Source organism: Ascochyta rabiei, chromosome 16 (genome assembly GCF_004011695.2).
Source record: "Ascochyta rabiei chromosome 16, complete sequence".
Lineage (NCBI taxonomy): Eukaryota > Fungi > Ascomycota > Dothideomycetes > Pleosporales > Didymellaceae > Ascochyta > Ascochyta rabiei.
In genome coordinates, this window is record NC_082420.1 from 342,888 (window position 1) to 367,761 (window position 24,874).

Consider the following 24,874-nt stretch of genomic DNA (forward strand, 5'->3'; position numbering starts at 1 on the left):
AGGGTCAGGCAAGCTCCACCCGGCCAGCTGGTATCAAAACTTGACTCGACTGTCCCAGTCAGTGACATAACAGGACAATACGTAACAAAGATTGGCAAAGTACTATGAAGCAGTCCAAGGAACTTGGCAGTACAGTACAGCACTGCTATGTAGTGGAGTGTTGCAGGTAGCAGTTATCCTGGTATAATTCCATCTTTGTGGAGCATGTTAAGATGAAAAACTATCATTGGCAACGCCAAACAACCTTAGCAATCTCGCCGAGACAATCTTTTGCCAAATATCTGAGTCAAACTACAAATACACCATCACTGCGAGGCGTATCGGCTACGAACCTTCTGCCTAGATTTGCCGAATGCATGCTCAAAATCGCTTTTGAACCGGAACTTCCTCTAGACATGCAAACTATGGGACTTTTGTTTGCGTCTGATGATATCTGCGAATTTTGCTTAAGAAAGCGTTTTGAATATAACGTATGAACGAGGTAGTCCATGTGGTTCTTAGTGCACTGCAATCTAAATATAGGACCGGAAAATTATGTAGTCCACGTGCTGCTTAGTGCATTGCAATTAGATAAACGCCCGGGTGAATTGAGTCATTGCTGCGCATTAGCCTTCTCGAGATTCATGACTAGTGCCTATTCCCAGCCAATCAGTCTTCAACAGTCACAATTGCAATTGAAACTGAACAAGGGTCAATCGACCTACATAACTATCTGAAACTACACACTCTCTAAATCTACGTTAGAACAACTACTAAGATCTATTACACCTGCCTGCATACAAGTTTATAACACTTACTTGCCCAGCAGCCTCATGTACTAAATTTCAAGTCGAAGATCGTTTAACATAGGCTTTGCACAATCCGTCCTTGATCAAGGAAGTAGTGAGATGATAATGAGGCAACAGCTTTTTTCCACTGTTTTGTTGGAAAATAAGAGTTCAGGGATTTTGCCAGAATGTGCACATCAGATATCAGGCGGTTATGGTAATGGGTAAGAATCGAGTTTGAATTCGTTATAAAAGATGAGTTTAACAAATATGAGAGCTGATTTTCTGAGCGGCAAACCATGCTTGATACCAAAGGTTCCGTTACACTTTCACTGAAGAGTGTGAGCTCTTACTATAGTATCGACCTGCGACGTGATATCGATGATAGGAAAGCTTGACCTGTTCCCATGTGTATCAAACGTTGTGCCATCGGAGAACGGCATCGAGTTGAGATAAATAGAGTTCGTTATCTCAACTGCGGTTGTTGTCAAGAATCCCTTTGTACTTGGGTTTGAGTTGTAAACAACACCAAGATACTTGGCGGTTGCCCAATCGTTTTTGCTCGAGAAAACCGTGATGGCTCCACTGCCGCCTAAATAATCTTCGGCGCAAAGGACAACAGTCTGACCGGGGTACCGATCGGGAGCGATGATACCATCGCAGTTAAGAGCTGTGTAGTTCGAAGGCCAATTCGAGATTTTGGTAAGCTTCGGAACAGGGTGACGAGATTTCGTTTCAAAAGTGACGAATGTGCCTCGCTGGCCATCACTGATCAGGAGCTTGCTCTTTGACGGTAAATAAACCAAACCGGACGAGAGGTATGGCAGTGCCGTTGCGTTTTTAGCCGTTTCGTTCGTCGTGAAAAACGGTGTTACCGTACCGTTGGGAGCAATCTTAGCAATGCTATAGCCGCCGAAGCTTGCTGGAGCATAACTGTTGCCATGGCTATCTTCAGCAATGTCCTGGAATCCAGCAGTGGCATGCCCGAAAGTGCGTTCAAACTGCTCCTGAAAAGGTGCTAAGTCGGCGATATAGACTGTTTCCATGGTTGTTGTATTCCACTTAATCACCTTCTGGGGACCCGAAAGATCTACGCCATTGGTTTCAAACCCGAGGCCGCTGGTTGCGGTGAAGAACATAGCGCCACTGCTAGCGTCATAGTCAACGCCTGCCATGTGATAAGGCTCGGTATCAGTAATCCCAGGAAATGTTAAAACCTGGTGTTTGGTGGTATAGATATCATAGACCACGACGGAAGCGTTGTAAATCGAACTGGAATCATACCGTGTTAGTTGAAGTGTACCAGCAATTCAAACGATCAATGAGATTTTACCTCATGTAGAGTTTGCATCCGACTGGATCGAAAGCTGAGTTTTCAGGATATAGCTGATAGATATCAAGAGAAAAGCTTCCGTTCAACGATGGACAATTCTCATGTACACGCCGACTGTGACCAACTGCAGCCGTATCTGCTACAGCAGACAGGCCCAAAGCAACGGAGATAACGGTGGTCCAATGCATTTTCGAGGTTTGATGCATTTCTGAAGCGGGTTTGCTGAAAAGTGATTGAGAAAGCCTTTGAAAAGGATTTGTTGTAAGTAAGAGATATGATGAAATTGTTTGATCTTCTATCAGGATGAAAATTGTTTGCACTTATACCTTTTTACGGAACTTGTAATCGCCGCACTGCCGAACCCACGACTCAGCCCTGAGAGCATTGACTAGTACATTACTCGTAAAGAGCTGGGCGCATTCAAGGACCTGAATTTGTATTCATAAGCAGCCTGCGGACAAGTTCCGAGACACTTACCCTTGACTTCCACGGTCTAATACCAGAATGTCTGTCGCTCAGTGTCTATCGCTCAGAGAGTGGGTATCTTAGACAAGGGAGAACAATCTACTTTAGATAAACCAGATATAAGAGGTAGTTTACCTTAGACGCTGACCTTACCGAAAAAGCAACTGCCCAATTAGTCTGCGTTTCGCATACAAAAATTCTTTAGACAGCATTGAAATGATGCCAGTCTCAAGGGGCTTTTTTCTTAGACGACAGCAACGCCACAAGTAAGTCGAAGCCTTTCTGAAGCTTCGTGAAGCTTTTGAAACATGGGCCATTGGATGCATGATTTGTTACAATTCAACAGCAAATCTAATTTGATACCTTTTCAGGGGTCATGCCTGTAATTTCGTTTGTCCATTCTATGATTCTTATTAGACTCTTCTTCTACTATATTTTCCGGGGAAAGGAGAATCCCATGGCCAGTGCAATGTGGAGGAAAAGCAGAGGCGTAGCAAGTCCGACTTTCAAGGCTTTCTTGGCTTTACAGCAATGAGCAGACATTTTCTCTCTTTGTTATCTGTAACAGCATCTATTTGCGCCTCTTGTAAATATCAATAGGCGCTTCTGCACAAGACCCACCGCACTGGCTGTGGGACTCTACTTTCGCCGGATGCCATAGTAAGTGCAACTTGCCGTGTATCTGGGATGATTTGTAAGGTGTTCCGCTTTTAAGCACCACTCGCGGTGTATTTAATTATCTTGAGTCAAGTACACTCACCATTAATTTGCGCCCAACAGCCGGGCCGAAAGTGCTACCTAAAGCTGGTAAGATACTAACGTGTTTCACTAGTAAGCGGCCAACACCAGTATCCGGCCAACCCCACCAAAACGCGTCAAACTTCTTTCATCCCAACTGTGATGGCTCAACTACAACGTACTTAAGCCTCCCTTACAGAGGGTAGATGCCTTCTTACTGCCTCTGCTGTTAAATTAGGACGCGTTTAGTTAAAAAATAGGGCTGCTTTGCTCTACCAGGTGCCTCGTACAACGCTCCGCCGCCGCCTCTAGGGCATTAAGTTAAAAGACGCGACAACGTCTGTCAACCTTAAGCTTAGCCCTATTAAAGAGCAGTCCCTTATTTAGTGGATCTTAGACCTTAATTGTTGTGGATTTCTACCCTAGATTATTGATGTGCAACAAATAGCAGACACTCTCCTCACTGCCTACAGCCAAAATCCTCCTCCTCCTTCGCTAGGCAAGAACTAGGTAGCACGCTTTATTAAGCGCCAGCCAGAACTCTAGACAAAGTGGAATAGGAAATTCTATTTACAAAGGGCACGCTATAAAGATCCTGTCAGGATTAGCGCGTGGTTCAGGCTGGTAGAGGAGACACGCCTTATATATAGGATACCTAATAAGGACATCTACAACTTTAATAAGACTAGGTTTATAATAGGTGTTGCCTTAACATCTAAGGTTGTTACTAGCTCTAACACAGTTAGACGCGCTACTGTTGTTTAGCCAGGCAATTGCAAGTAGGTAACAATAATTAAGTGTGTTAACGCGTTAGGTTGGTCTATCCCACCCTTCCTTATACTAGCAGGGAAGCTCTACCAGGCCAGCTGGTATTAAGACCTCCTACCTGACTAGACTGTTGCTGTTAGTGACAACGGCTGGACAACAGATGAGCTAGGCCTTGACTAGGTGAAGCACTTTAACAGGCACACACAGACTTGCTTATTAGGTGGTTGTTAGCTACTTATCCTTAACAGTTACAGCAGCCATGCTACACCTAAGTTTGATTAGTACTGTAAGGACAACATGATTATTACCCTCTGTATGCCTCCTCACACCTTACACCTTCTCTAGCCACTAGACGTTAGCTGCTACTCTCCTCTTAAGGTGGTGTATAGACATAAGGTGTCTAAGCTTGCCTGCTAAAGCATCTTCTATGTTAACAAGCTTGACTTCCTATAGATGTACCTAAGGATTAGACTAACTGCTCTATTAGAGAGCAATATTAAGGCTAGATTTCAAGCAACAGGGCTTATCCTATTTAATCCAGAGCGTGTCCTATCATGCCTCACTGTTATTAGAACACTATTACCACCAGGGACAGCAGCAGGACCAGCAGGGCTGTAGACAGCAGAGATACCACGTACAGTTAACTAGCTTTAGCAGCAAGCTTGCCTTATATAAGATCTCCTTAAGCATCAGTTATAGAGTCTAACTAGTTAAGCTATATCCCAGCTTATTAAGGGTTGTTAGCTTGTAATGCAGTTAGTAACAATCTTAACTTAGGAGAACGCTAAGCTACGTGCTTTAAATTAATGCTAGTAATATAAGTGTTAAAAGTATAGATAGTATATAGCATGTAGGAGAGCTCTATAGGTTAAGGAAGCTCAATTACTAGTCTTACAGGCTAATAATGTGGTTAAGGAGGAGGCCCAGGTTGACGCTGCCCCACGGCGTCAGCGAGCACTACTAACGTGTAGCAAATGCCACGTGCAAGGCCACAACAGGACTTAATATAGAGCTATCTAATCTATTATGCTTTAAAACCTTACTTAATTCAACTGCGTGGTTGTGGAGTAATTGCACGCCAAGTTAGGCTGGTTTTGGTGGGGTTGGCCGGATACTGGTGTTGGCCGCTTACTGGTGAAACACGTTATGTCTTATTTGACCTTGTGACTAACGTACCCCACGGGCGAGTCGGACAACGGGCGAGTCGGACACTTTTGCCAAGCCCCCACCAAACACCTCCTCCTACACTAATGTCTTCTCAACAACACTATTTAAACGCGTTAAAGGAAGCGCAGATACAGCTTGCGCTCCAGGCTCTTAAATAAGACGCAACTCTATCTCTGCGACGCGCTGCTGCTATCTACAAGGTCCCTCAAAGCACACTAAGCAACCAGCGCACTAGACAACCTTCACGCGCTGATTCTATAGCCAACTTACAGAAGCTAGATAATAATAAGGAGAAGGTAATTATTAAACATGTTCTTAAGCTAGATGTGTAAGGATTTTCTTCTTAGCTCTTAGATATAGCTACTATAGCCAATTCTTTGCGCGCTAAGTATAATCTAGGCCCTATTAGCGTAAACTGGCCTAGTACGTTTATTAAGCAATACCTAGAACTTAAAGTTAAGTTTAATTGTAAGTATAACTATAAGAGATCTCTCTATAAGGATCCTAAGGTTCTACAGGGCTAGTTTAGCCTGGTAGCTAATACTAAAGCTAAGTATAGCATCTAGGATAAAGACACATACAACTTTAACAAGACAGGCTTTATAATAGGCTAGATCTCCCTAGAAGCAGTTGTTACAGCTTTAGAACGACAAGGTCGGCCAAAAGCTATCTAGCTAGGCGACTAGGAGTGGGCTACAGCTATAGTGAGCATTAATGCTAAAGGATAGGCCATTCTAGCCTTCCTTATCTTTAAGGCCTACCACCACCTCTCTGCCTGGTACAAGGAGGAAGAACTGCCTTAAGACTAGGTTATTAGAGTCTCTAATAACGGCTGGACTACTAACAAGCTTGGTATAGACTAGATAAACCACTTTAACAGGCATACAAAGAAGTGTACTGTTAGCACCTACTATTTACTTATTATTAATAGTTATAAGAGCTATAACTCTCTTAAATTCCAGTAATACTGTAAGGATAACAAGATTATTACTCTCTGTTTACCTTCTTACTTATTACACCTTACACAGCCCCTTAATATAGGTTATTTTACTGCTTTAAAGAAGGTGTATAGGCGCTAAGCTAAAGTACTTATATAGAACTAGATTAACTATATTATAAAGACAGAGTTCCTGCTATACTTTATACGCGCCTATAACACTGCAATTACTTCTAAGAATATCTAGGGAGGGTTCTAAGGTGCTAGATTAGTCCTATTTAACCTAGACTAGGTTATAATAGCCCTTAATGTGAAGTTGCGCACTCTATCACTACTACTACCTGTCAACAACAAGCTCTAGCAGTTGCAAACCCTAAGTAACAGCCTTAAACTTAGGTTGTAATTAACGCTTATAAAGATAAGGATTTAGAAGTATATAGATAGTTCGCCTACCTCTATAGTTAAGGCGTTTAAGAAGGTAGCAAAGGGGGCAGTAATAATTGCGCATAAGCTAGTGTTAGTGCAACAGGAGATTACTTAGCTTTAAGCTACTAATAAGGCAGCTATATAACAAAAATTACATAAAAGAAAGCAAGTTTAGGCAGAAGAGACCCTAACAGTTAAAGAGGGCCAGCAATTAACAGCTCTTAAGGAGTTTAGGGCGCGTAGTAATAGGAAGAAGGCAAAGAAGCAGGTGCGCGCTAAAGGAGGTGAGCCCTCCTAAAGGCGCTGTAGACGGTGTAATTAGACAGGACATAACGCGCAAACGTGTAAGAAAGAGGTAGAAGTAGTTTCTAAATAGTATTACAGACTATACTGCACGTTGCAGCACTAAACTAGGTTGTTTTAGGCCATAATAGGGTGGTGTTTGGTGGGGGCTTGGCAAAAGTGTCCGACTCGCCCGTTGTCTGACTCGCCCGTGGGGTACGTTAGCACAAGCGAGTGACCGGGTTTTGCCAAGACCACACCAACACTACAACTACTTCGCAATACTATAGTATACAGCAGCAACAAGCTATACTACACAGTAAGCTGCACTAATCTAGAGTACTTTGTATATCTTAACTGTATATTTATATGTTATAACGTACCCCACAGGCAAGTCAGGCACCAGGCGAGTCGGACACTCCAAAACCCCACCAAAAACCACAAAAGTCACAACCCTTTATCTTAATAACCACTTAATAGAATTGCTTTAAAATTACAGGATAGTATTAGGTAGGGATTAGTAGGCAATGTTCAGATATTTAGCTTTACAGCTAAAATAGTTAAAGTGATAGCTTCTAAACACCTCTAAAGAATAGTAATTTCATAACAACTTCTATATTTTAGATTCTATTACTCTAAAACTTTAAAATTCTCCTATTTGTATAGGTGCAGCCCTGTTTTAAAGTTCCTAGAACATTTTGTTACAGAGTTGTTAAGACACAGAGTTGTGACTTTAATAATTTTTAGTAGGGTATTAGAGTGTCTAACTTGCCTAGTGTCTAACTCGCCTATAGGGTATGTTATACTATCTTACTATATATACTGTAGTGCCTTAAAGACTATGTAATGTAACTTTTAAGCAAGCTACCTATTATAGACTAGCCTTAGGGCAGGATACAATAAGAGTTAATATAGTATTACATCTCTTAAGGAGGTAACACGTTGCATGTTCTTCTAGTATTTCTGTAGGGCACGTAACTGTCCTGTCTTACTTAAGGCTTAAATAAGGTCTAAGCCTATAATATACCTCCTTTCCCTATCTCCTATAAATAGCTTAATAGTTTACTAAGTCTTCTATTATCCTGTGTAAGTTAGAGAGGCGCTAGTAGTAGGTAAGCCCTAGGCTAGTTACAGGTGTGTAAGGGTCTAGCGTACGGACACGGTAGCCTGCAACCGCTACCACATCGTGCATCTGCGACCGACTAATTGTAAACCTTTGCAATAGATGTTATTCGTCCTCACGCACGCCATCAATTGTTCAATTCTGATCTACCAGTGTAGGTAATTCCTACTGTCGATCCAACTCCACCACATTCTCACATCTGACTAGGTAGTGGTTATCACTCCATAATTTGACGCATCATCTCAAACTTCCGGCAACCCCTGTTCGAATCTGGGATAGACCTTTCTTGCTAGTATTGAAGTCATCGCTCGGTGTTGGTGCCTGTAACGACACTTCTACTTCAGCCCAATGCATCGAGCCATAGGTGATCGTCTTGTCACTTCCACGTTTTTACGTCGATGCAAAGTCGATATGGGACCAGCTTTACTTCACGATAAACCTACAATTTACATGCTTGTACTGTGTGTCCCTGGGGGTTTTCTACACAGCCTCTTTGTGTTGTATGTACCAGGCACTCACAGCTACCAACATACCTATGAAAGCAGTGACCATGAGCAGTGGAACAAAATTTGTCAACGCTGGTCGTTCCTGCTTCTTCAACATACCATATATCTCGATCTCAAGCCGTTCAGCCATTTTCTCCTTCGAGAACTCGGCGATGACACGCTCTCTACCCCGTCTGCCCATCTCTTTCATCTTTTGCTCGCCGTCACCGTCTTCCAACACAACGCGCATGACCTCGGTCCAATCGTTGACTCTGCTAACGTCCCTCAGCCAGCCAGTTTTTCCGTTAACCACCGTTTCTGTTGGCCCGCCTTCGTTCGCAGCCAGAACCGGAGTACCGGCAAGCATAGCTTCCAGCGGCACGATACCAAAGTGTTCATTACGCGGAGTGTAGATGAGGAGACGAGAAGTCGATAGTAGTGTGGCCTTGAACGCCTTTGGGACCGAATGAAGAAAGAGAATTGAAATGTCTTCGGGTATGGCTTGCGCAGTAGTGACAGTCTTCGCCGTTGCATGCTTAAGATGTAAGGAATCGGCCAGATCGCACAACTCAGTGTATGTGGAAACGTTCTCTGGCACTCGTGGATCATAGCCTCCTGCTATGACGAGTCGTGCGTCCCGGCGCTCCGATCGCGATAATCCAGCAAATGCCTTCACGGCCAGTGCCACGTCCTTTTTTTTCTCGAACCGATTGATGCTGAGCAGCACCTTCTTGTCCTTCCACAGCGGTGTAAATTCGTCCGGGTGACTGCCATCGCTGACGTCGACACACGGATAGATGATACCAGGCTTTCGGTGCTCCAGGCCTGGAAACACCTCGGCAAATACACCCCTGGTGAAGTTGCTGTTGACAACAATGGTGTCGCTACATCCGGTGCTCCAGCTCTCCAGCCAGTCGAACGGCAGACGGTACAGCGACTTCAACGGGCTGCCCTTCTTTGCGAGCAGCTTGTCTGGGAAGTGGCAGTAGAAGATGACACGCGAACGTGGCTGTAGCAGGCGCACAAGGGGAATACCAGCGCTGAGTTGGTCGACAAAGAAGGACGTGGGCGAGAGCTTGGCGAGCTCGTCAGAGAACAGGGCAATCTGCAGGACAAGATGCACCTGGCGCAGGATGGCGCAGAGGATGGCGAAGCGGCCAAGGAACGTGGCCGGCACGATGGTGTTGCCGCGCACACGAACATCCAGGGTGCCTTTGCGACCGAGGTCAAGTCTCAGCTACCTTCTCGAAACATGAGCACGGGCAAGGGGCGCCGCAGCAGTAGCGGAAGCTTACCGTCGCGCGCTTCGTCGAAGCAATGGTTCGGGTCGCAGTACGAAGTGAAGACGGTGACTTTGTGTCCGCGGTTCTGCAGCCCAACGGCAGCGTCAATGACAAGCCGCTCCGCCCCGCCAATGCCAAGGTCAGGGTGGAAGAAGACGACGTGCTCCTTCTCCGCCATCTCGGTGTGCGGGCTGTGGTGCGTTTGTGTGTGTTGTTGGTATGTTGGTGTGTCCGCACAAGCTCCCCGCCGGAAGAAGGCTGGCGAGCCTTTCTACTTCAAGATTAGCTTCCCTCCCGCGGATGACGTCCAATCCATGCTGCTCGTGCTACTCAACCCAGAAACAATATTTCGTTGCACTTCTTGTGGAACCCACCACTGCCGCTCCCTCACTCTTTGTGTGCCTCTGCGACATAGCGACTTAGATCAGCTAGCTTTCCACCGCACAAAACAGCGCTACTCTCTGGATGCACGAGAACCCAGATGCGACATGACGGCGTGCATCAATGGCTGCTAAAATGCCAAAATCCATAGCAAGTTCGAAACAAGCTAGAGTGCAGAAGATATGCACCCTGTGGACTCACGATGAGAACTTTTCGAGAGACGACGTCGTTTTCAACAGTGACAGGTTCCCCGAACTTCCGATCACGCCCGGCTCCTTGCTACAGATTGTAGCCGTCAACCCTGGCACAGCCGTACGAGACTTCTCATCGTCCACCAAGGTTCCACCACATGATTCAGCTCAAGCGAAAGCAGAGTCTGTATCTAAGGATGCTGCTGAGACTCAGTCGAGAAGAAGCCGTCGGGGTTCATTCTCAAAAACCATTGATGAAAACGGATCCATTGTCCCAGGCGGTCGCGATATCGATACAGAGAAAACGTACATCTTTGCTCCAAAGCCGCTGCCACACGATCTGAAACCAAAGCATACGAACTTGCAGATTTCCATAGCGGAGAAGATTGCCAAAGTATTTGGCTTTCGCAATCGAATGCAGGTCATTATTACGGAGGTATGGGCCTTCGCGTCGACGTCGCATCGTTGGCTAATCTCAGCAGGCCGATGAAGCTAGACATGAAGCCCATCATGTTGAGCTTGTATTCCGTGATGAATACCTGGCGCGGGCGGACATGTGGCGCATGGCAATAGCAGAACTCAGCAGACGAACCGTCTATCGGGGCCAAAAGCTACTCTTCATGGGCACCATCAAAGCCACTGTGAAGCAGATCTACATAGATGGACAATCCGTGCATTCTGGATACTTTTCGCCAACCACCAAGCCAATCTTCCGTAGCGAATCCGCTCGGTATGTCCTGTTCATCCAAATGTCCCGGGAGATGTGGGACTTCGACGCTGAGGGCGCTGGCGAAATTATGTTCAACAAGGTCGTCAGCGGATTTTTACCTGATTTGTTCAAAAGATGGCTGAAAATCAACGCGAAGCATGTCGTGACGATCATTCTATTCACACGTATGCAATACGACGAAGATACCTTGGTTGATTGTTCAGACTACAAGACAAATCACAACGAAACGGATTCGAACACGGACAATTATAGGGACTACTACCGAGTTGTTGTCAGTGACATGGCCAGTGGAGACTGGATCAAGATCCTACATCAGTTGAAAGTCGAATTTCGAACGTTTCTTCGCGAGGTATCGCTAGTGTCTAGATCAATGAATGGTGCACAAGACACAGGCAGCATTAGAAATGAAGTGCAGGATCCGGAGGTCAACACCATTATAGCTGGCAAGCCATCGTCGGCAAGCCAGGGAAACATTCTGGAGGCTATAAACCTAGCGGCGGCACAATTTTCGAAAGACCACATCGATCGCGACCTGGTACGGACTGGTATTTCGGTGGTTGTGATTACCCCGGGAACTGGCGTATTCGAGGTTGACTACAACATGCTGAAATTGACCACCGACACGTTGGTTGGATCTGGAATAGGCATTGACCTGGTGTGCTTGTCACCTATGCCTCTTCATTCAGTACCGCTGTTCAAATACCGGAATCCCTCGGTAATATCAGACTCGAAACCTAAACGTGACAATGACATGTACGAATCGGCGGGAGCTGCAAGCGAAGTCGACGAAAAGACCCCAAAACAGAACCGACCAAACTTTCGTTCTAAGCCCGAAATAGGCCCTATCATCACATCAGCTGGTCATGACGGTCAGGTCACTCCGGCACTAGGATTGGACCACGACTGGAAGTTCGCAATGCCCTATTGGGTCGACGTTTCGTTTTGGTCTAGGCCAACTGACGACGTGCTTGAACTGACTAAAACAAGGACTGCACATAGAGTTGTGAAACGTTCTCACAGGAAACATCGAACCTTTTCTTTGAGGTGTCGTCTTTACGAATTGCAGATGATGGGCGTCATCGAGAACGAGCTTGGTGACATCTCGTTGCCCTATCTTGAGGAGGAACACAGTTACGAACGCGCGTACCAAAAGGCCGGGACTCATGAATGCAGAGCTGAAGCCAGCCGAGCCGCTTTGAACGTCGCTGAAACTTCCACTGGATCATTTTCCTCTAGAGGCGATCGGGATTGTCTGGACTCGAGGAAGACTGCCTACAAAGCGTGGATGGACGATTATGATGTTGATATCTTCTTTCCTGCAAGCGGATCACCTTCCCAAAGATTGCAACCGAGTAGCGATGGAAAAAGGCAAAGCGAACTGGAGTCAAATTTATCCTCAGGACCGTCCAAAGAGTCCTTTCTGTCGACATCATTCCGCAGTATTCGGACAATAACAGGAAGAAACGCGCGGCCATCGCCGGATATGACTATGCATCAGGCTTCAAATTCCAGAACAAGGAGCACTCAAGAACCATCGCCTCGCAGTGGTTCTCACCGCTTTATAGAAAGCAGACATTCAGCCGCCCCGCGAGCGGATGTTGTGCGGAGACAGAAGTTTTATGGAAACATCACGATCGACAACGCTCCTCCTAGACATAGTCGAAAGAGCTCTGGCGAGTCCCATGCTCCTCTCAAGTCAGTACACTCCACCCCGAACAAGACACCTACATCCAGCCAAGCGCAGTCTCCACTACGAAGAGCTGGCTTGCCTGCCACTCCGACCGCCGCTAGTCCAGCGCCAGTGAGAGAATCGCTAAAGCCTCGACCTTCGAACTGGTTCTTGAGACAAATAAGCTTCGGTGGGAAAGCTGCGCCTGTCAAACCGACTCTGGGAGACGCCACTACCGACATCTCGCAAGGCCAGGTCAAACCTGCCATGCTCACCATCGAGAAGAGTCAAAAAGGCGCGATCGCTGAGAGACTGGCGAGCACCAGGCTGATTTCAACCGAGAAACCATCCCAACCAATTGCAATACGGTCATCATCTCGCGCCGGAATTTCATCTACTGGCTCGCCATCCCCGGACCAAAACGGTCGCTCTGTGGAAACCGTACGAGAACTGCGAACAGAACGCAGCGCGGGACCATCCCACCCAGGCTCCGTCAAAAAAGATCCAGGTTCCACATTTCTTCTCGCTGGAGGGCGGATCGTTGGCGACACGAAGCCAAATCTCGATGTCTCATCAAGTGTAGGAGGTAAAGACGCGCCAAAAACCCTGTCACCCACCAGTGCAATCGCACCGTGGGCAGTTTTGGTCAACCCATGCAATCCGAAGAAGAATGTTCTCAACGCCATGAATCAGTATCGTCGTTGGCATCATGTATTTCCGAGAACTCTACGGACTGGGACAATGAAATGGAGATCGCTGTGTTCGCCTGCGGCCGTGCCTCTGACGCACGAATGGTTCCCGACCGCAGAGCAGCTCTCATCAGAGTATAACGAAAGTCCGTACAAGATCACCCAGAGCGACGACGAAGAGCTACCAGAAGCTGCCAGAAGCCGAGAAACGCTCATACGAGAGCTCATCGCATTCCGCCTCTCGCACGGATTCCAGATCATCACCGGCTCGGCGGTTGCGGAGTTCTCCGGCAGACAGGAAAAGTCGCTGGCTGGTGTTCTGGCGCCGGGATACATGGCCTCGGAGGGAGACACGGTGTTCATGACTGTCGGCACAAGCATCCATCAACTGGTGTGTGTCGCTAGCGGAGAGGTGGAGGTCAAGCGGTATCATCGAAAACCGACCACTGCATTGGAGTCTTCAGCGGGCGTCGATACGCCCTTCTCTTACCGACCGTATATTCGAACTGCGTTCGAGCCAACATACGAACCACGTGACATCACACTGCAGCCGCCCCGAAAGGAGTACAACTGGAACTTCATCGACACGTTCCTGGCCGGGTATCAAGAAGAGTTTTCAGATGTCTTACGATTTTGGAGGGCACGATTTGTTTTGATTCCAGTGGAGATTCCTTGCATGAACCGGCGTCCACTACCTATGCTTGCTGAGGATTCGGAAGAGGAGGTGAGGCTAGAGGGGATCAGGAAGTTGACGCAGCTGTGGCAAAGATACCGGTACTTTCCTCCCGAAGAGCGCTTCTCGCAAGGTGCGACATGTGCGAAGCAAAAGGATCCGAACCCTCTGGCCATTGAGTATCACACACGCGATCCTTCGGCTGTGGTAGCCGCTGGCCCGGTCAACACTCTCTTCAACCGTTCCGATGGCGAGCTTGCGGGCTCGACGGTCCCGGATGCGGACAAATATCATACTTCCAACATGGACCTCAAGAAGCTCGCCGAGGACCTACAAAGCGAGAGAGGGATACCGATGCTCGATCGGCGTTGGCACTGGAAGCTACACTACAACTGCTTCCTTGGGTTCGACCTCACCAATTGGCTGCTGAACAACTTCAAAGACGTGGACAGTCGTGAAGGTGCGGTCGATCTTGGCAATCAACTGATGGAGAGAGGCCTGTTTCAGCATGTGCAACGAAGGCACCCGTTCCGCGATGGCAACTTCTTCTTCCAGATCGCTGCCGAGTATCGAGCTCCAAGACCCGAATCGCGCGCAGGCTGGTTTGGGTTGCGCAAGGTGGACAAGTCTGTGCCCTCTACGCCACTGTTTGAGGGGCCACGAACCTCGCCACTTGCGGCCAAGGGAAGCATGTCTAGGCCGAGCACGGCGGAGTCATCCTCTGGCGCTTCTGAATCGGCGAGGGAAGGCGAGAGGATACCGACGCGGGAGGGCGCTGCTGGGCGAAAGGTCACTTTGTCGCGCGCCATGCGCTATGATGTTGATCCAAGGAAGCGTTCTTACCGATCTGAGATCATCTCGCTACACTACGATCTAGTGCACAATCCGGATAACTGCTACCACATTCGCATCGACTGGATGAACGTTACAGCGAAGCTGATCGAGGACGCCATTGTCACGTGGGCTACCAGCGTTGAAAAGTATGGCCTCAAGCTGGTCGAGGTTCCCATTGCCGAGCTGGCGAAGATTACCGACTACCATCCGTTCCGATCGCCCTATCAGATCAAGCTCGCCATGCAGCCTCCACAGAACCAGACAGAGGCCATGTGGGACTCGATGCACTTCTCAGCGCAGTATTCGCGCACGGACAAGTTTGCGTACCACAAAGCGTTGCTGCGCAAGCTCCACTTTGTACTGGACACAGAAGCTGCCAATGCGTTCCCTTCTGATGTGGAGGTGTCTTATTCCTGGGGCCGCCCTGATTACCAGTACACGCAATTCATCCACCGGACTGGTGGCTTGCTGGCCCAGATCAGCGAGGAGGGACACTTTCTCGTGCTCGCCAATCGTCTGGCGCACAATCGCGCCAAAGACATGAGCAGGATCCGACCTCTCGATCTGCACGAACACAAGAAGGTGAGCACGGACGGTAGCCAGAGCAGCCGGCTCCCGTCGACAGCTGCCGTGGAGCGCGGCCATGCCCATCGCAGCCCCTTCTCCAGTCCGCTGGCAAGGCCGGTGCAGGACGCTAGCCTGCTGCACACGGCGTTGGAAAGACAGAGTGCAGCGGCGCACGCATCGCCCTTTGCGGTGGCGAGTCAGACGCCGGAGCAAGTCAAGGATGAGCTGGAAGCGTTCTGTTCTGACGCAGCCTTGCTTGCCCACTTCTACAGCGAGGCGTTCAAGCAGGCGCCGTCGCCGTCGCCACGTATCCTTCCCGTTCTCGACAACAACATCCCCAGCTTGGGGCTACCGCCGGCGATTAGCATTCGCGAAGCCAGCCCTGGGAACGCAGGTTGGACACCTGGGGCTACTCTTGCGGGGAGGGGTGCGGCAGCGGAACGGATGGGTGGGGTCAGTGAGATGGGCTTTAGCACGACGAGCGGCGTAGCGGGAAGGAGACAAGGGAGTGAAGGGAGCGTGTCGACGCTAGGGAAGCGGGGGAGCATTACCGAGAGCTTGCCGAAGAGGCAGGACAGTCAGGGGAGTGCGGGGGGTGGAGCGTGATGGAAAGGCGTGTTGTAGGGTAAGACAGGAGGCTAGTTTGCTGTCTAGCCTCTATATAAGGAGGTTTCTCTTATTAGTCTATACAGTAGGCTAGTTTGCTGCCTGACCTCTGTATAAGGAGTTCTTTCTTGTTGTTGGACAGAAGAGGCTAGCTTGCTGCCTGGCCTCTGTATAAGGAGGTTTCTCTTATTAGTCCTTACCATAGGCTGGTTTGCTGCTTAGCCTCTGTAGTAAGAGGTTCTTCTCATCAGTAGACAGAGTGGGCTAGCTTGCTGCCTGGCCTCTCTCTGCACAAGGACTTTTCTCTTGTCGATGTGTTTTTACAGGAATCAAGCAGATTGGGTGCGGCTGCATGCAGTACGCCGCGGCACGTGGAGGTCAGCAGCCGTTGACGGAAGATGGCAGCGCAGTTTAGTGGAAAGAGGCGTTGTCGGTGCATCTGCTGCCGTTTGTTAGCAAGCTGTTTGCGTGGCCGATGCTGGAGGCCAAGAGGCTAGGAGCCTGTTCTTGCTGTGCAGTCTGGCCCTTGGACTGACGTGGTTGGGCAGGCGGTGGGGTCCGGGGTATCCTGGTCTGATCTGCAATGCTGCAGTGCGGACAGCGGACGTGTCAGGAGGCAGCGCGACCGTATCATGGAAGCAGAGCCAGCCACGCTGACCGATGACGGACGAGGATGAGGATGACAGATGGGAGCAGCCGTGGTCCCGCTGCTGTCGTCCGGCCGCCTCGTGCAGGAGTGCCAGTGCGTTGCCGTCGTATGGCGGCCTTGTGCAGGAGTGCAAGTGCGCTGCTACCTATCGTCGGCCGCCTCGTGCGTGTAGCGCTGGGAGGTGAGTGGGTGCCATGCTCACCGCTGTTTGTATAACTAAGCGGGATGCAGTTGGCCATCCATGCCCACCACGCTCGAAGACGACCGACGCGCCTCTCTGCCTCTGGCTGCCTCTCGCTGCCTCTCTGCCTCCACTCTGCCTCCACTCTGCCCTGCCCTGCCCTACCCTGCCCTGCCCTGCCCTGCCCTGCCCTGCGCCGACTCAGACCCTCCAGTCCACCCAGTCCACCCAGTCCACCCAGTCCATCCAGTCCCTCCGGCCCCTCGGCACGCGTCCAGCCGCCCGCTCTGCTACCCCACGCCACGCCTGCTCCTCCGCCATGTGTTGCCCGCGCTGCACACGGCACTCGGCTCGCTGCAGACACGCGCAATCCAGCTTCACCTCGACTTCTCCCTGAACCAATCTCTCGACCTCGTCCTCGACCTTGACCTCTACCTCGACCTCGACCTCGTCCTCGTCCTCCCCCTCGACCTCCCCCTCGACCTCCCCCTCGACCTCCCCCTCGACCTCCCCCTCGACCTCCCCCTCGACCTCCCCCTCGACCCCTCCGCGAACATGGAACACTGAGCTCGCCGCCCGCCAGACATGATCGGCCAGTTCTTCAACAGCCGCAAGGCCGCCCACTCCACCAACAGCCCCGTGCCGCTCGACTCGGCCACGGAAGAGTCGCACACGCGCCACCTGCTCTACCCCGACACCAGCACCCTCTTCCACCCCGACGGCCAGCCCTACCCGCTGCACGCCGCCCCCCTGACCCCGGGCAGCGGCCACGACGGGCCGCTGCCCGAGATCGATCTCGACTTCCCGCGCGACGTGCGCATCATCATCGCCCAGGATGACTTTGCACACATGGCCAAGACGGTCCTGTTCGACTCCAAGCCCGCCCCGCCGCGCCCCGACTCGCCCTCGCCCTCGCTGCCACACGCCCGCCCACGAACCACCACCCCCACCACCGCCACTGCCACGGCCACTGCCACGGCCACCACCCCCACCACGACATCAGCCCTCGGCGGAATACACGCCCGCCGCACCTCGCTCGCCGCCGAGCCGTCGACCCCCCGCTCGCCCACGCTGACCACCTTCACCCGCACCCGCACCCGCGGCTCCTCCATCTCGTCCATGCCCCACATCGACGAGCATGCCCACCTCCACGCCCACGCCCACGCCCACGCGCGCGCAAGAGAGTCGACCGACCTCGTCAACACCTGCCTCGATTGCATGTTCGGCAGCACAAGCATGACGTACCGCGGCAACTCCAATAAAATGCACATTGTGCCCCTCGACACAAAGCCCCTCGAGCCCACCGTGCTGGCCCCCAGCGTGCACGACGTGTCGGGCTCCCTGGGCCGCGCCGAGGGCTTTCGCAGGAGGAGCAACCTGGCCAAGTCCTTCACCCCCGCAAATCTGCCCACCCATCTCCCCCGCGCAGATGCGACCGAGAGCATGCCCAGGGAGCCCAAGCGTCGCACCATCTTCATCACCCGCATGTTCTCTGTCCCCAGCCCAGACGACAGCGTCGACGTCCGCACGCCAACAAACCCCCCGACTGCCCAGCCTCCCGGCGGTGGCTTCCCCTTCCCTCCCGCCAATGCCAAAGCAGGCCCACAGAAGCCAGCGCACGTGAGCCAGCCCCGCAAGACGCCCATGTACGCCATCACCATCATCCTGCACCTGCCGCTGGCCCACTCCGCCGCTCCTCGAACAGCTCCAAAGCCGCCCGGTCCTCTTTCCACCTCAGCGCCTGGCCAAGATTCGCTGGCCTCCTCGCTCGATTCAGACCGGCGCGCAGCGTGGGCCTTTTTCGACGCCAACGCCGGAGCTGACTCGCTGGCTTCGTCGGCGTGGAGCAGCCATGTCGATGACCGCGTCGATGTGGTGGGCCAGCACTGGGACGTCATCATGCGCGCCCTCACCACTCTGCAGCATGTGGTGCAAGAGCGCATCTCCGCCCATTACAAAGCCCCCGTCGCCATGTCGCCGCCTGATCAGCCCCAACACCGACGCGCGCCCTCTCGGGCCAGCCTTCGCGAAGCTCCTCCACTACTCAGCCGCAGGCCGCCTCTGCGACTCCAGCCCAATGCCCTCATGATGGACAAGGAAATACAAACCGCGGCCGAGTTGACAGGCAACCGAGTCGTCAGTGGTATGCGCATCCCTCGTGTCATGACTGGCCAAGGAAAGTGGGGCGTCTGGCGTGAAGAAGCAAGGTGGCTCGGACGATGGGCTGGCCGCCGTGAACAGAACTTCTTCTTCTTCAACCTGCTTACCGCTTTCCTTGGAAACCACACCGAATGGCTCAGCATCCTCGGCCCCAAGTGGGCCCGCAGGCGTCACAAGGAACAGCAAAAAGCGACCGTCGGGGAGAACATTGTCATCTCCAATCGTACCATCATAGTGTCTCCAGACAAGATGGCCGCGCGAAGGCTGATCTTTCTTCTTGCTGCTTTCCTGCCTCCCAACTCCCCCATCATGGGCGATGCTATCAACACAGGGCGTCCGGGCACATCTGCTTCGCTACGGGCCTACTCGCAATCTCCACCAACCAACATGCCCCCGTCAAGAAAGCAGTCGCTGCGGCGACAGATCAACAGACGACCACGAGACCAGCAAAGCGTGAGCAACATAAGACTTCAGCCGCCGACCTCCAACAAGGGCACTACCGCCTCTGCTGAGCCTTCGCATCAGCGTTCTGTGTCTGCGGTCGTCGACGCTTCTGATTTGATGAAGCCACCCACCCATTCCCGGAGATCCTCGAGCCACTCCATACGCACAAGCCTCGTACTTCCTTCCATGTCAGAGGGCACCGTCTCTGGCAAAAACACCGTCATCTCGCCATCAACGGCTGCACCTCAAAGTACCATACCTATTGCACACTTCACCCTACCCAGGACCAGAATGGGCGGACCTACGCCTGACTATCGGCCAGCGAGCAGCGATAGCTTGGCATCCACGAATTTGATCAACACGCTGCAAAGAAGTGGTACTGGGCAGACTAGCCTTGGTAGCAATGAATCAAGCAATCAAAGCCGTTGGAGTGGCTTCATGAACTTCTGGAGTGGAGGGAGGCGCGATTCTTCAACAGATGGCAGTAGTTACCTTCAGACGACTGATGACGGCGTGGGCTTCCGTGGGCAAGAACGACCCCGGTCACAGCTCGAACAGATGGTACAAGAACTCTCCATGGAGGACGACATCTTCGAACAAGGCGAAGCCTACGACACGCCGGGGACAAGTGCCAACTCGACAACAAAGATTTCATCCGACGCCTATCCAATCAACACATCGAGCGGCGTTCCCGCCTCAGCAGCACGACCCATCCCCGAGCGCCCAAAGACGTTCGACTCGCAACTCAAACTTTCCGTCAACGAGAAAGATGGAGTTATAGACGTGGACATCGCCCTGCCCGACTTTGATTCTCCTTTGCAATCACCTCTCTTTGGTGGCGCAGGCTCGGTAGGAAGCCAACACGGCTCGAGCTTCGGTGAATCCTCCATATTATCGATGCCCCATCACGAGCCTGAACAGCCTGTCAATGCAGCAGGATGGCTCTCTCAGTTCCATCCGGATTTCGCCATCCAAGCTATCAAGCCGTACGCCTCGCTCGAGCGAGACATCAAACGCGCCATGTCTGCCGAGCCAACACCCATCACCTCTGCCACAACACCGAGCGTCGAGACGGGTCCCTTGGAGCGCTGGATCGATGTGTGCTCTGCCCTGGTCGCAGACACGCGGTCATTCTCTATCAAGCGACTCAGTCTTCGCCGCCTAGTCAGGCTCATTCCTGCGCCAATGTACCAGCCTACTGCTTTGACGCCGGGCGTGGCAGGCATGCCGCCCGGCCGCTCCCAGTACGGGAACCCGTACACCAGTTCTTCTGTCGCACCCATGCCGACGGAGATTCATCTCGCGGAGAAATTCGACGAAGAAGCCATCATGGACTTTGACGCTGTGCTTATCGAAGGCATCGATCGTGTCCTAGCACGGTCAGGGGACGTGACGCGCAACAGCTCTGCTCAATCATCGCGGAGCAGTTCAAGGCGCGGCAGGAGAAACACACGCGCTGACTCGGATGTGACCACGGCAGCAGCGCATGTGGAGGTGCCACAGACGGATTGTAAGGGTGTCATCTTCGATGCGCTGGAGACGGTCGTCAAGAATGTCACCGCTGAGCGGACCGGCTTGGGAAAAGCGGCGGCGGAAGAGGGGGACGAGAGGAAGAATACAAGGACGACCAACCAGAGAACCTACACGGACTCCTCGCTCAAAGAAGGTGTCAGGAGATGGTTGTCCGAGGTGGAGTGAAGTTCCCGTGGCGGTAGAAAGAGGTGGAATCGCGTTGGTGTACGAGTACCTTTTTGCTTTTTTCCTGCGATTTAGCGATTTCCCTTTTTCTCAGGTGGTCTTGAAGGAGGATACACCGAATGGCAACCATCTAGAGTGTCTGTTGCTGTAGTTTTCGTACTCCATGAGCGCATCTAGACCCCAAATAATGCACACCCACCCATCACAGTCTGCAAGCTCGTCGTCCACTTGGGCACACATGGACATGTGATCTTCAGCAAGAGGGCTAACCTCACTGTCATTCATTCATCGGCCGTGAGAGACGAGATAGAACCGCTATCGATCTTTCATTCGCCCTCTACGCTCCGTTTACCACTCACTCACTCACTTCTTCAAGGCAGCCTTCACACTCGGCACCTCGTCGTCCTTTTCCAGAATGTTGGGCAATGGCCCCACCGGCGTAATGGCAAAGGGATTGATCTGCCCGTGGCTCTTGGTGTAATGATTCCTGATGTGCTCGAACTCGGTCGTCTGTCCGAATGCGATGGGGTAGTCCCAGTACAGATGCCTCAACCATTGATGGAGGTGTGGATAGCCGGCGCGACTGTAAGCCGTCAGGATGCGTCTTGTTGGACGTTTGTAGCAATGGACTTACATGTCGCGGATGTTGCACTTGAAGTGCTGGACGTAGACGGGATCGAATCGGATGATGGTGGTGAAGAGGCGGACATCTGCTTCGGTGACGTGAGGCGAGGAGAGCAGGTACGGTGTGGATGACTCTGCGAGGGCAGCCTCGACACGATCGAGGGACTTGAACAGTGTGGTGACGTTCTTGGTGTACGCTTCTTCCGTTCTGGGAATTGTCAGTCTACTTCACGTTAATTGCCAGACAGCCAAACGTACGTAGCAAAACCAGACTTGTACACGCCGTTGTTGATATCGTTGTATACCCAGTCATTCATCTCCTCAATGGCTTTTTGCAAGTTCTTGGGGAACAGATCCACCTTCTTGTACTCATCGGCAATCAGGTCATCAAACTCAGTGTACAACATCCGGATGATTTCGCTGCTCTCGTTGCTGACAATACGATTTTGCTTCTTGTCGTAGAGCGTAGGCACTGTAAACCGCCCTTCATAGTCTGGGTTCTGCTCGTAGTAGATATCCCGGAGATGTGTGTACTCCTTGTGAAGCGGGTCAGGTGATGTGTTCTCGCCAGGCAGTTTCTCGTCGGGTGTAGCAAAGCGCCAGCCCTTCTCGGCCATGTGCCAGTGCACGCTGGTGAAGCTGATGATGTCTTGGAGACCCTTGAGATTCCGAACAATCAGGGTGCGGTGCGCCCAGGGGCACGCATACGAGACATAGAGGTGGTAACGGTCCTTCTCAGCGGGAAACTCGGCGCCGGGTTTGTTTTCGATAAAAGAGCGGAAGACAGACTGTTGGCGCTTGAACTCGCCGCTCTTGTCTTTGGGGTCCACCCAGTTGAGAATCGAGCCCTTCTTGTCCATTGCGAACGGATTTGCTGTAAGTGAGAACGCGCGGTTTAGTGGTGTTGTCTTGGTGAAGTGGTTGGGTATCAGTCGCAGTCGCACAAGCGTTTTGAACATGGACCGGGAAGAGAGAATGGTCGGTCGGTTGTTGATTCTGCAGTGGGGCTTGGGGAGAGAATGGTTATAGGTTGTCGATGTCATTGAAGCTCGAAGCTCCACTAGCGCGACATCCGTCATAGCCCATGTTGCCCCTCCGAGGTTTACTCAGCATTGGAAAGCTTGACTAACGCTATGTGACTCCTCTTTGACAAAGCATTAGCAAACCTGCCGTTCCGCACAGGACGTCAAAGCGCGTCCTGTAGAGTATCGAGCTGCCAGGTAAGATTGGTCAATTCGCTTCGATGCTCAAACGAGTGATGGTGGTTGCCAAGTCATGCATCGAATTCCTGGGTATCTACTATCTTTGTAGGTTCAAGCATACACGTACATATTCATCCGATCGTGCGGCAAACTCGCACTAGTTTCTCTTGTTGTGCACTGAAGGCCGTCGTCTTCATAACAACGTGGCACCAACATTGCCGAGCGTCTGTTTTGTGACTTCGTCTCGGACCTGTCCCACCTTCTTGGCCGAATCGAGGATTGCGCCCTCGATGGCCTTCAGCGCTTCGACCAATTCACGGCGCTGATCGCGCGGTGCACTTCTGCTACCCGTCAACTGCTGTGCCTTTTCGAGCGTGCCGACTTCCATTGTGCGGAGATGCCCCTCAATCTCGCGGATCTGTCTCTGGTATACGTCGAGTGTGCGGCCAAGCTCACCCGTACGGCGGTTGAAGTAACCCATCAGATCGACAGGCTTGGTTGGGTCGTCATCGTCAAGAGCAGCGGTCGCCGGGGGTTTTGTGCTCGAGGCCGTCAAGTTGGTTGCGTTGCGGTAGTGGAACTGCGCGGGCAGACGCTGGTTCTCGATGGCGCGGAAACTCAGCGTCGCATCCGCGGCGTCCTTGTTGACAAGCTCTCGCAAGTGAGCAATGCTGGCGGAATCGTTGTCCAGGCCGAGCTCGACTGTAGAGAGGAAGCTCTCGACGTACGCGACGTCGGGCGCAATGGTCGCGATCTCAGCCTCGCTGTTGGGCAGCGTCTCGCGAATCTGATTGCAGTAGCCAATCTTCCGCTGGATGCCCTCATCGAATGCCTGAATCTGCGCCTGGAGCTCTGGGGCTAGGTCGTTGAAGCGCGTGGTGCCCCGTAGGCTCTCCAGGCCGATGTTGACGGCCTGGGTGCTGCCGGCCATCTGACCACCTCCCAGCGTTGAGCCAGGCAGCGTAGATGTTCGTTGTGGAGGAGCCATGGCGCCGAACAGAGAGGTATTTTGCTGTGGCTGGGCCTGCTGTGTGGAGCCAAAGAGCGAAGGGGTTGTGGTGGACTGGTTCTGTTGTGTGTTGCTGTTGGTGCCGAACAGAGACGGGGTTGAGTTGGGTTGCTGGGTGGTCGAGCCAGGGCTGGAGCGTCTTGTTAGCTTGGGCATGAGCCAGAGGCACTGCTGTGCTTACAATAGCGACGGCTTTGGCTGCGGCTGCGGCTGGGTGCCAGCGCCCAAGGAGCCACCGAAAAGAGTGCCGCTGGGTGGCTGCGACGAGTGGGCGGTCGAGGAAGCAAACAGGCCTCCAGTGGCGGGCGCAGGCGTTGCGGGCTTGTTCATGTTGCCGAAGAGACCTCCGCTTGCGCTTGCGGGCTGAGACGACTGTGCCGGCTGTGCTGATGCGCCAAAGAGGGAGCCCGAGTGGGCGGGTTGTGCTGCTGTTGAGCCGAAGAGGCCGCCGCTGCTCTGTGGTTGTGAGGCTGCAGCCGTCGGGGCATTGTTTCCACTGGGCTAGTCAGCATTTCGCTCTCGCGTGTGAAAGACGCCGCCGTGGTTGTGGTCACTGCGCCTGCCGTCTCCACTCACGACGGCAGCCACAACCATGCAAGCGGCCGTGCTGGAGAAGCAGCAGAGCCGCCTGCAAACCACGCCGGGGCGGGGGCACACGTACAAAAGACCACCGCCGGTGTTGATGGACAGCGAGTTGGAGCGCCCAAAGCCGGCCATCCTGTCGCCTCTTCAAGCTGCTCTTGCTGTGCCCGCTGCCGAGGAAGCTGCGTTGGAAGGCTTGGACAGAGTGCCT

General features: G+C 52.0%; 7 protein-coding genes across 7 annotated transcripts, besides 13 other annotated features; 2 read left to right on the forward strand and 5 right to left on the reverse strand.

Moving 5' to 3' along the window:
* Positions 1-840: 840 nt before the first annotated feature.
* EKO05_0009018 (uncharacterized protein) lies at positions 841-1,068 on the reverse strand (the record flags this gene model as incomplete). The annotated part of the gene is made up of 1 exon (XM_059637449.1): positions 841-1,068. The coding sequence occupies one exon, from the start codon at positions 1,066-1,068 to the stop codon at positions 841-843; it is 228 nt and encodes a 75-aa protein (XP_059493432.1).
* Positions 1,069-1,096: 28 nt separating this feature from the next.
* EKO05_0009019 (uncharacterized protein) lies at positions 1,097-2,306 on the reverse strand (the record flags this gene model as incomplete). Its single annotated transcript, XM_038942167.1, has 2 exons — positions 1,097-2,039; positions 2,101-2,306. 2 exons carry the CDS (start codon positions 2,304-2,306, stop codon positions 1,097-1,099), a joined length of 1,149 nt encoding a protein of 382 aa, XP_038795631.1.
* Positions 2,307-2,994: 688 nt separating this feature from the next.
* Positions 2,995-3,228: a dispersed repeat.
* Positions 3,229-3,382: 154 nt separating this feature from the next.
* Positions 3,383-4,658: a mobile genetic element.
* A 1-nt stretch (position 4,659) lies between these two features.
* Positions 4,660-5,214: a mobile genetic element.
* A 4-nt stretch (positions 5,215-5,218) lies between these two features.
* Positions 5,219-5,239: a mobile genetic element.
* Positions 5,240-7,110: a mobile genetic element.
* Positions 5,686-5,723: a tandem repeat.
* A 148-nt stretch (positions 7,111-7,258) lies between the features above and the next one.
* Positions 7,259-7,686: a dispersed repeat.
* A 66-nt stretch (positions 7,687-7,752) lies between these two features.
* Positions 7,753-8,031: a mobile genetic element.
* A 455-nt stretch (positions 8,032-8,486) lies between these two features.
* On the reverse strand, positions 8,487-9,952 carry EKO05_0009020 (uncharacterized protein; the record flags this gene model as incomplete). Its single annotated transcript, XM_038942057.1, has 2 exons — positions 8,487-9,703; positions 9,787-9,952. 2 exons carry the CDS (start codon positions 9,950-9,952, stop codon positions 8,487-8,489), a joined length of 1,383 nt encoding a protein of 460 aa, XP_038795632.1.
* Positions 9,953-10,278: 326 nt separating this feature from the next.
* EKO05_0009021 (vacuolar membrane-associated protein iml1) lies at positions 10,279-16,114 on the forward strand (the record flags this gene model as incomplete). The annotated part of the gene is made up of 2 exons (XM_038942164.1): positions 10,279-10,782; positions 10,829-16,114. The coding sequence occupies 2 exons, from the start codon at positions 10,279-10,281 to the stop codon at positions 16,112-16,114; spliced, it is 5,790 nt and encodes a 1,929-aa protein (XP_038795633.1).
* A 659-nt stretch (positions 16,115-16,773) lies between these two features.
* Positions 16,774-16,806: a tandem repeat.
* A 232-nt stretch (positions 16,807-17,038) lies between these two features.
* Positions 17,039-17,086: a tandem repeat.
* A 4-nt stretch (positions 17,087-17,090) lies between these two features.
* Positions 17,091-17,139: a tandem repeat.
* Positions 17,140-17,154: 15 nt separating this feature from the next.
* Positions 17,155-17,197: a tandem repeat.
* Positions 17,198-17,529: 332 nt separating this feature from the next.
* Positions 17,530-21,246, forward strand: EKO05_0009022 (uncharacterized protein; the record flags this gene model as incomplete). The annotated part of the gene is made up of 1 exon (XM_038946684.1): positions 17,530-21,246. The coding sequence occupies one exon, from the start codon at positions 17,530-17,532 to the stop codon at positions 21,244-21,246; it is 3,717 nt and encodes a 1,238-aa protein (XP_038795635.1).
* Positions 17,964-18,012: a tandem repeat.
* A 363-nt stretch (positions 21,247-21,609) lies between the features above and the next one.
* On the reverse strand, positions 21,610-22,730 carry EKO05_0009023 (Glutathionyl-hydroquinone reductase; the record flags this gene model as incomplete). Its single annotated transcript, XM_038942043.2, has 3 exons — positions 21,610-21,829; positions 21,881-22,078; positions 22,129-22,730. 3 exons carry the CDS (start codon positions 22,728-22,730, stop codon positions 21,610-21,612), a joined length of 1,020 nt encoding a protein of 339 aa, XP_038795636.2.
* A 535-nt stretch (positions 22,731-23,265) lies between these two features.
* EKO05_0009024 (Glutathionyl-hydroquinone reductase) lies at positions 23,266-24,798 on the reverse strand (the record flags this gene model as incomplete). The annotated part of the gene is made up of 3 exons (XM_038942002.1): positions 23,266-24,211; positions 24,263-24,577; positions 24,743-24,798. The coding sequence occupies 3 exons, from the start codon at positions 24,796-24,798 to the stop codon at positions 23,266-23,268; spliced, it is 1,317 nt and encodes a 438-aa protein (XP_038795637.1).
* Between the last annotated feature and the right edge of the window lie 76 nt (positions 24,799-24,874).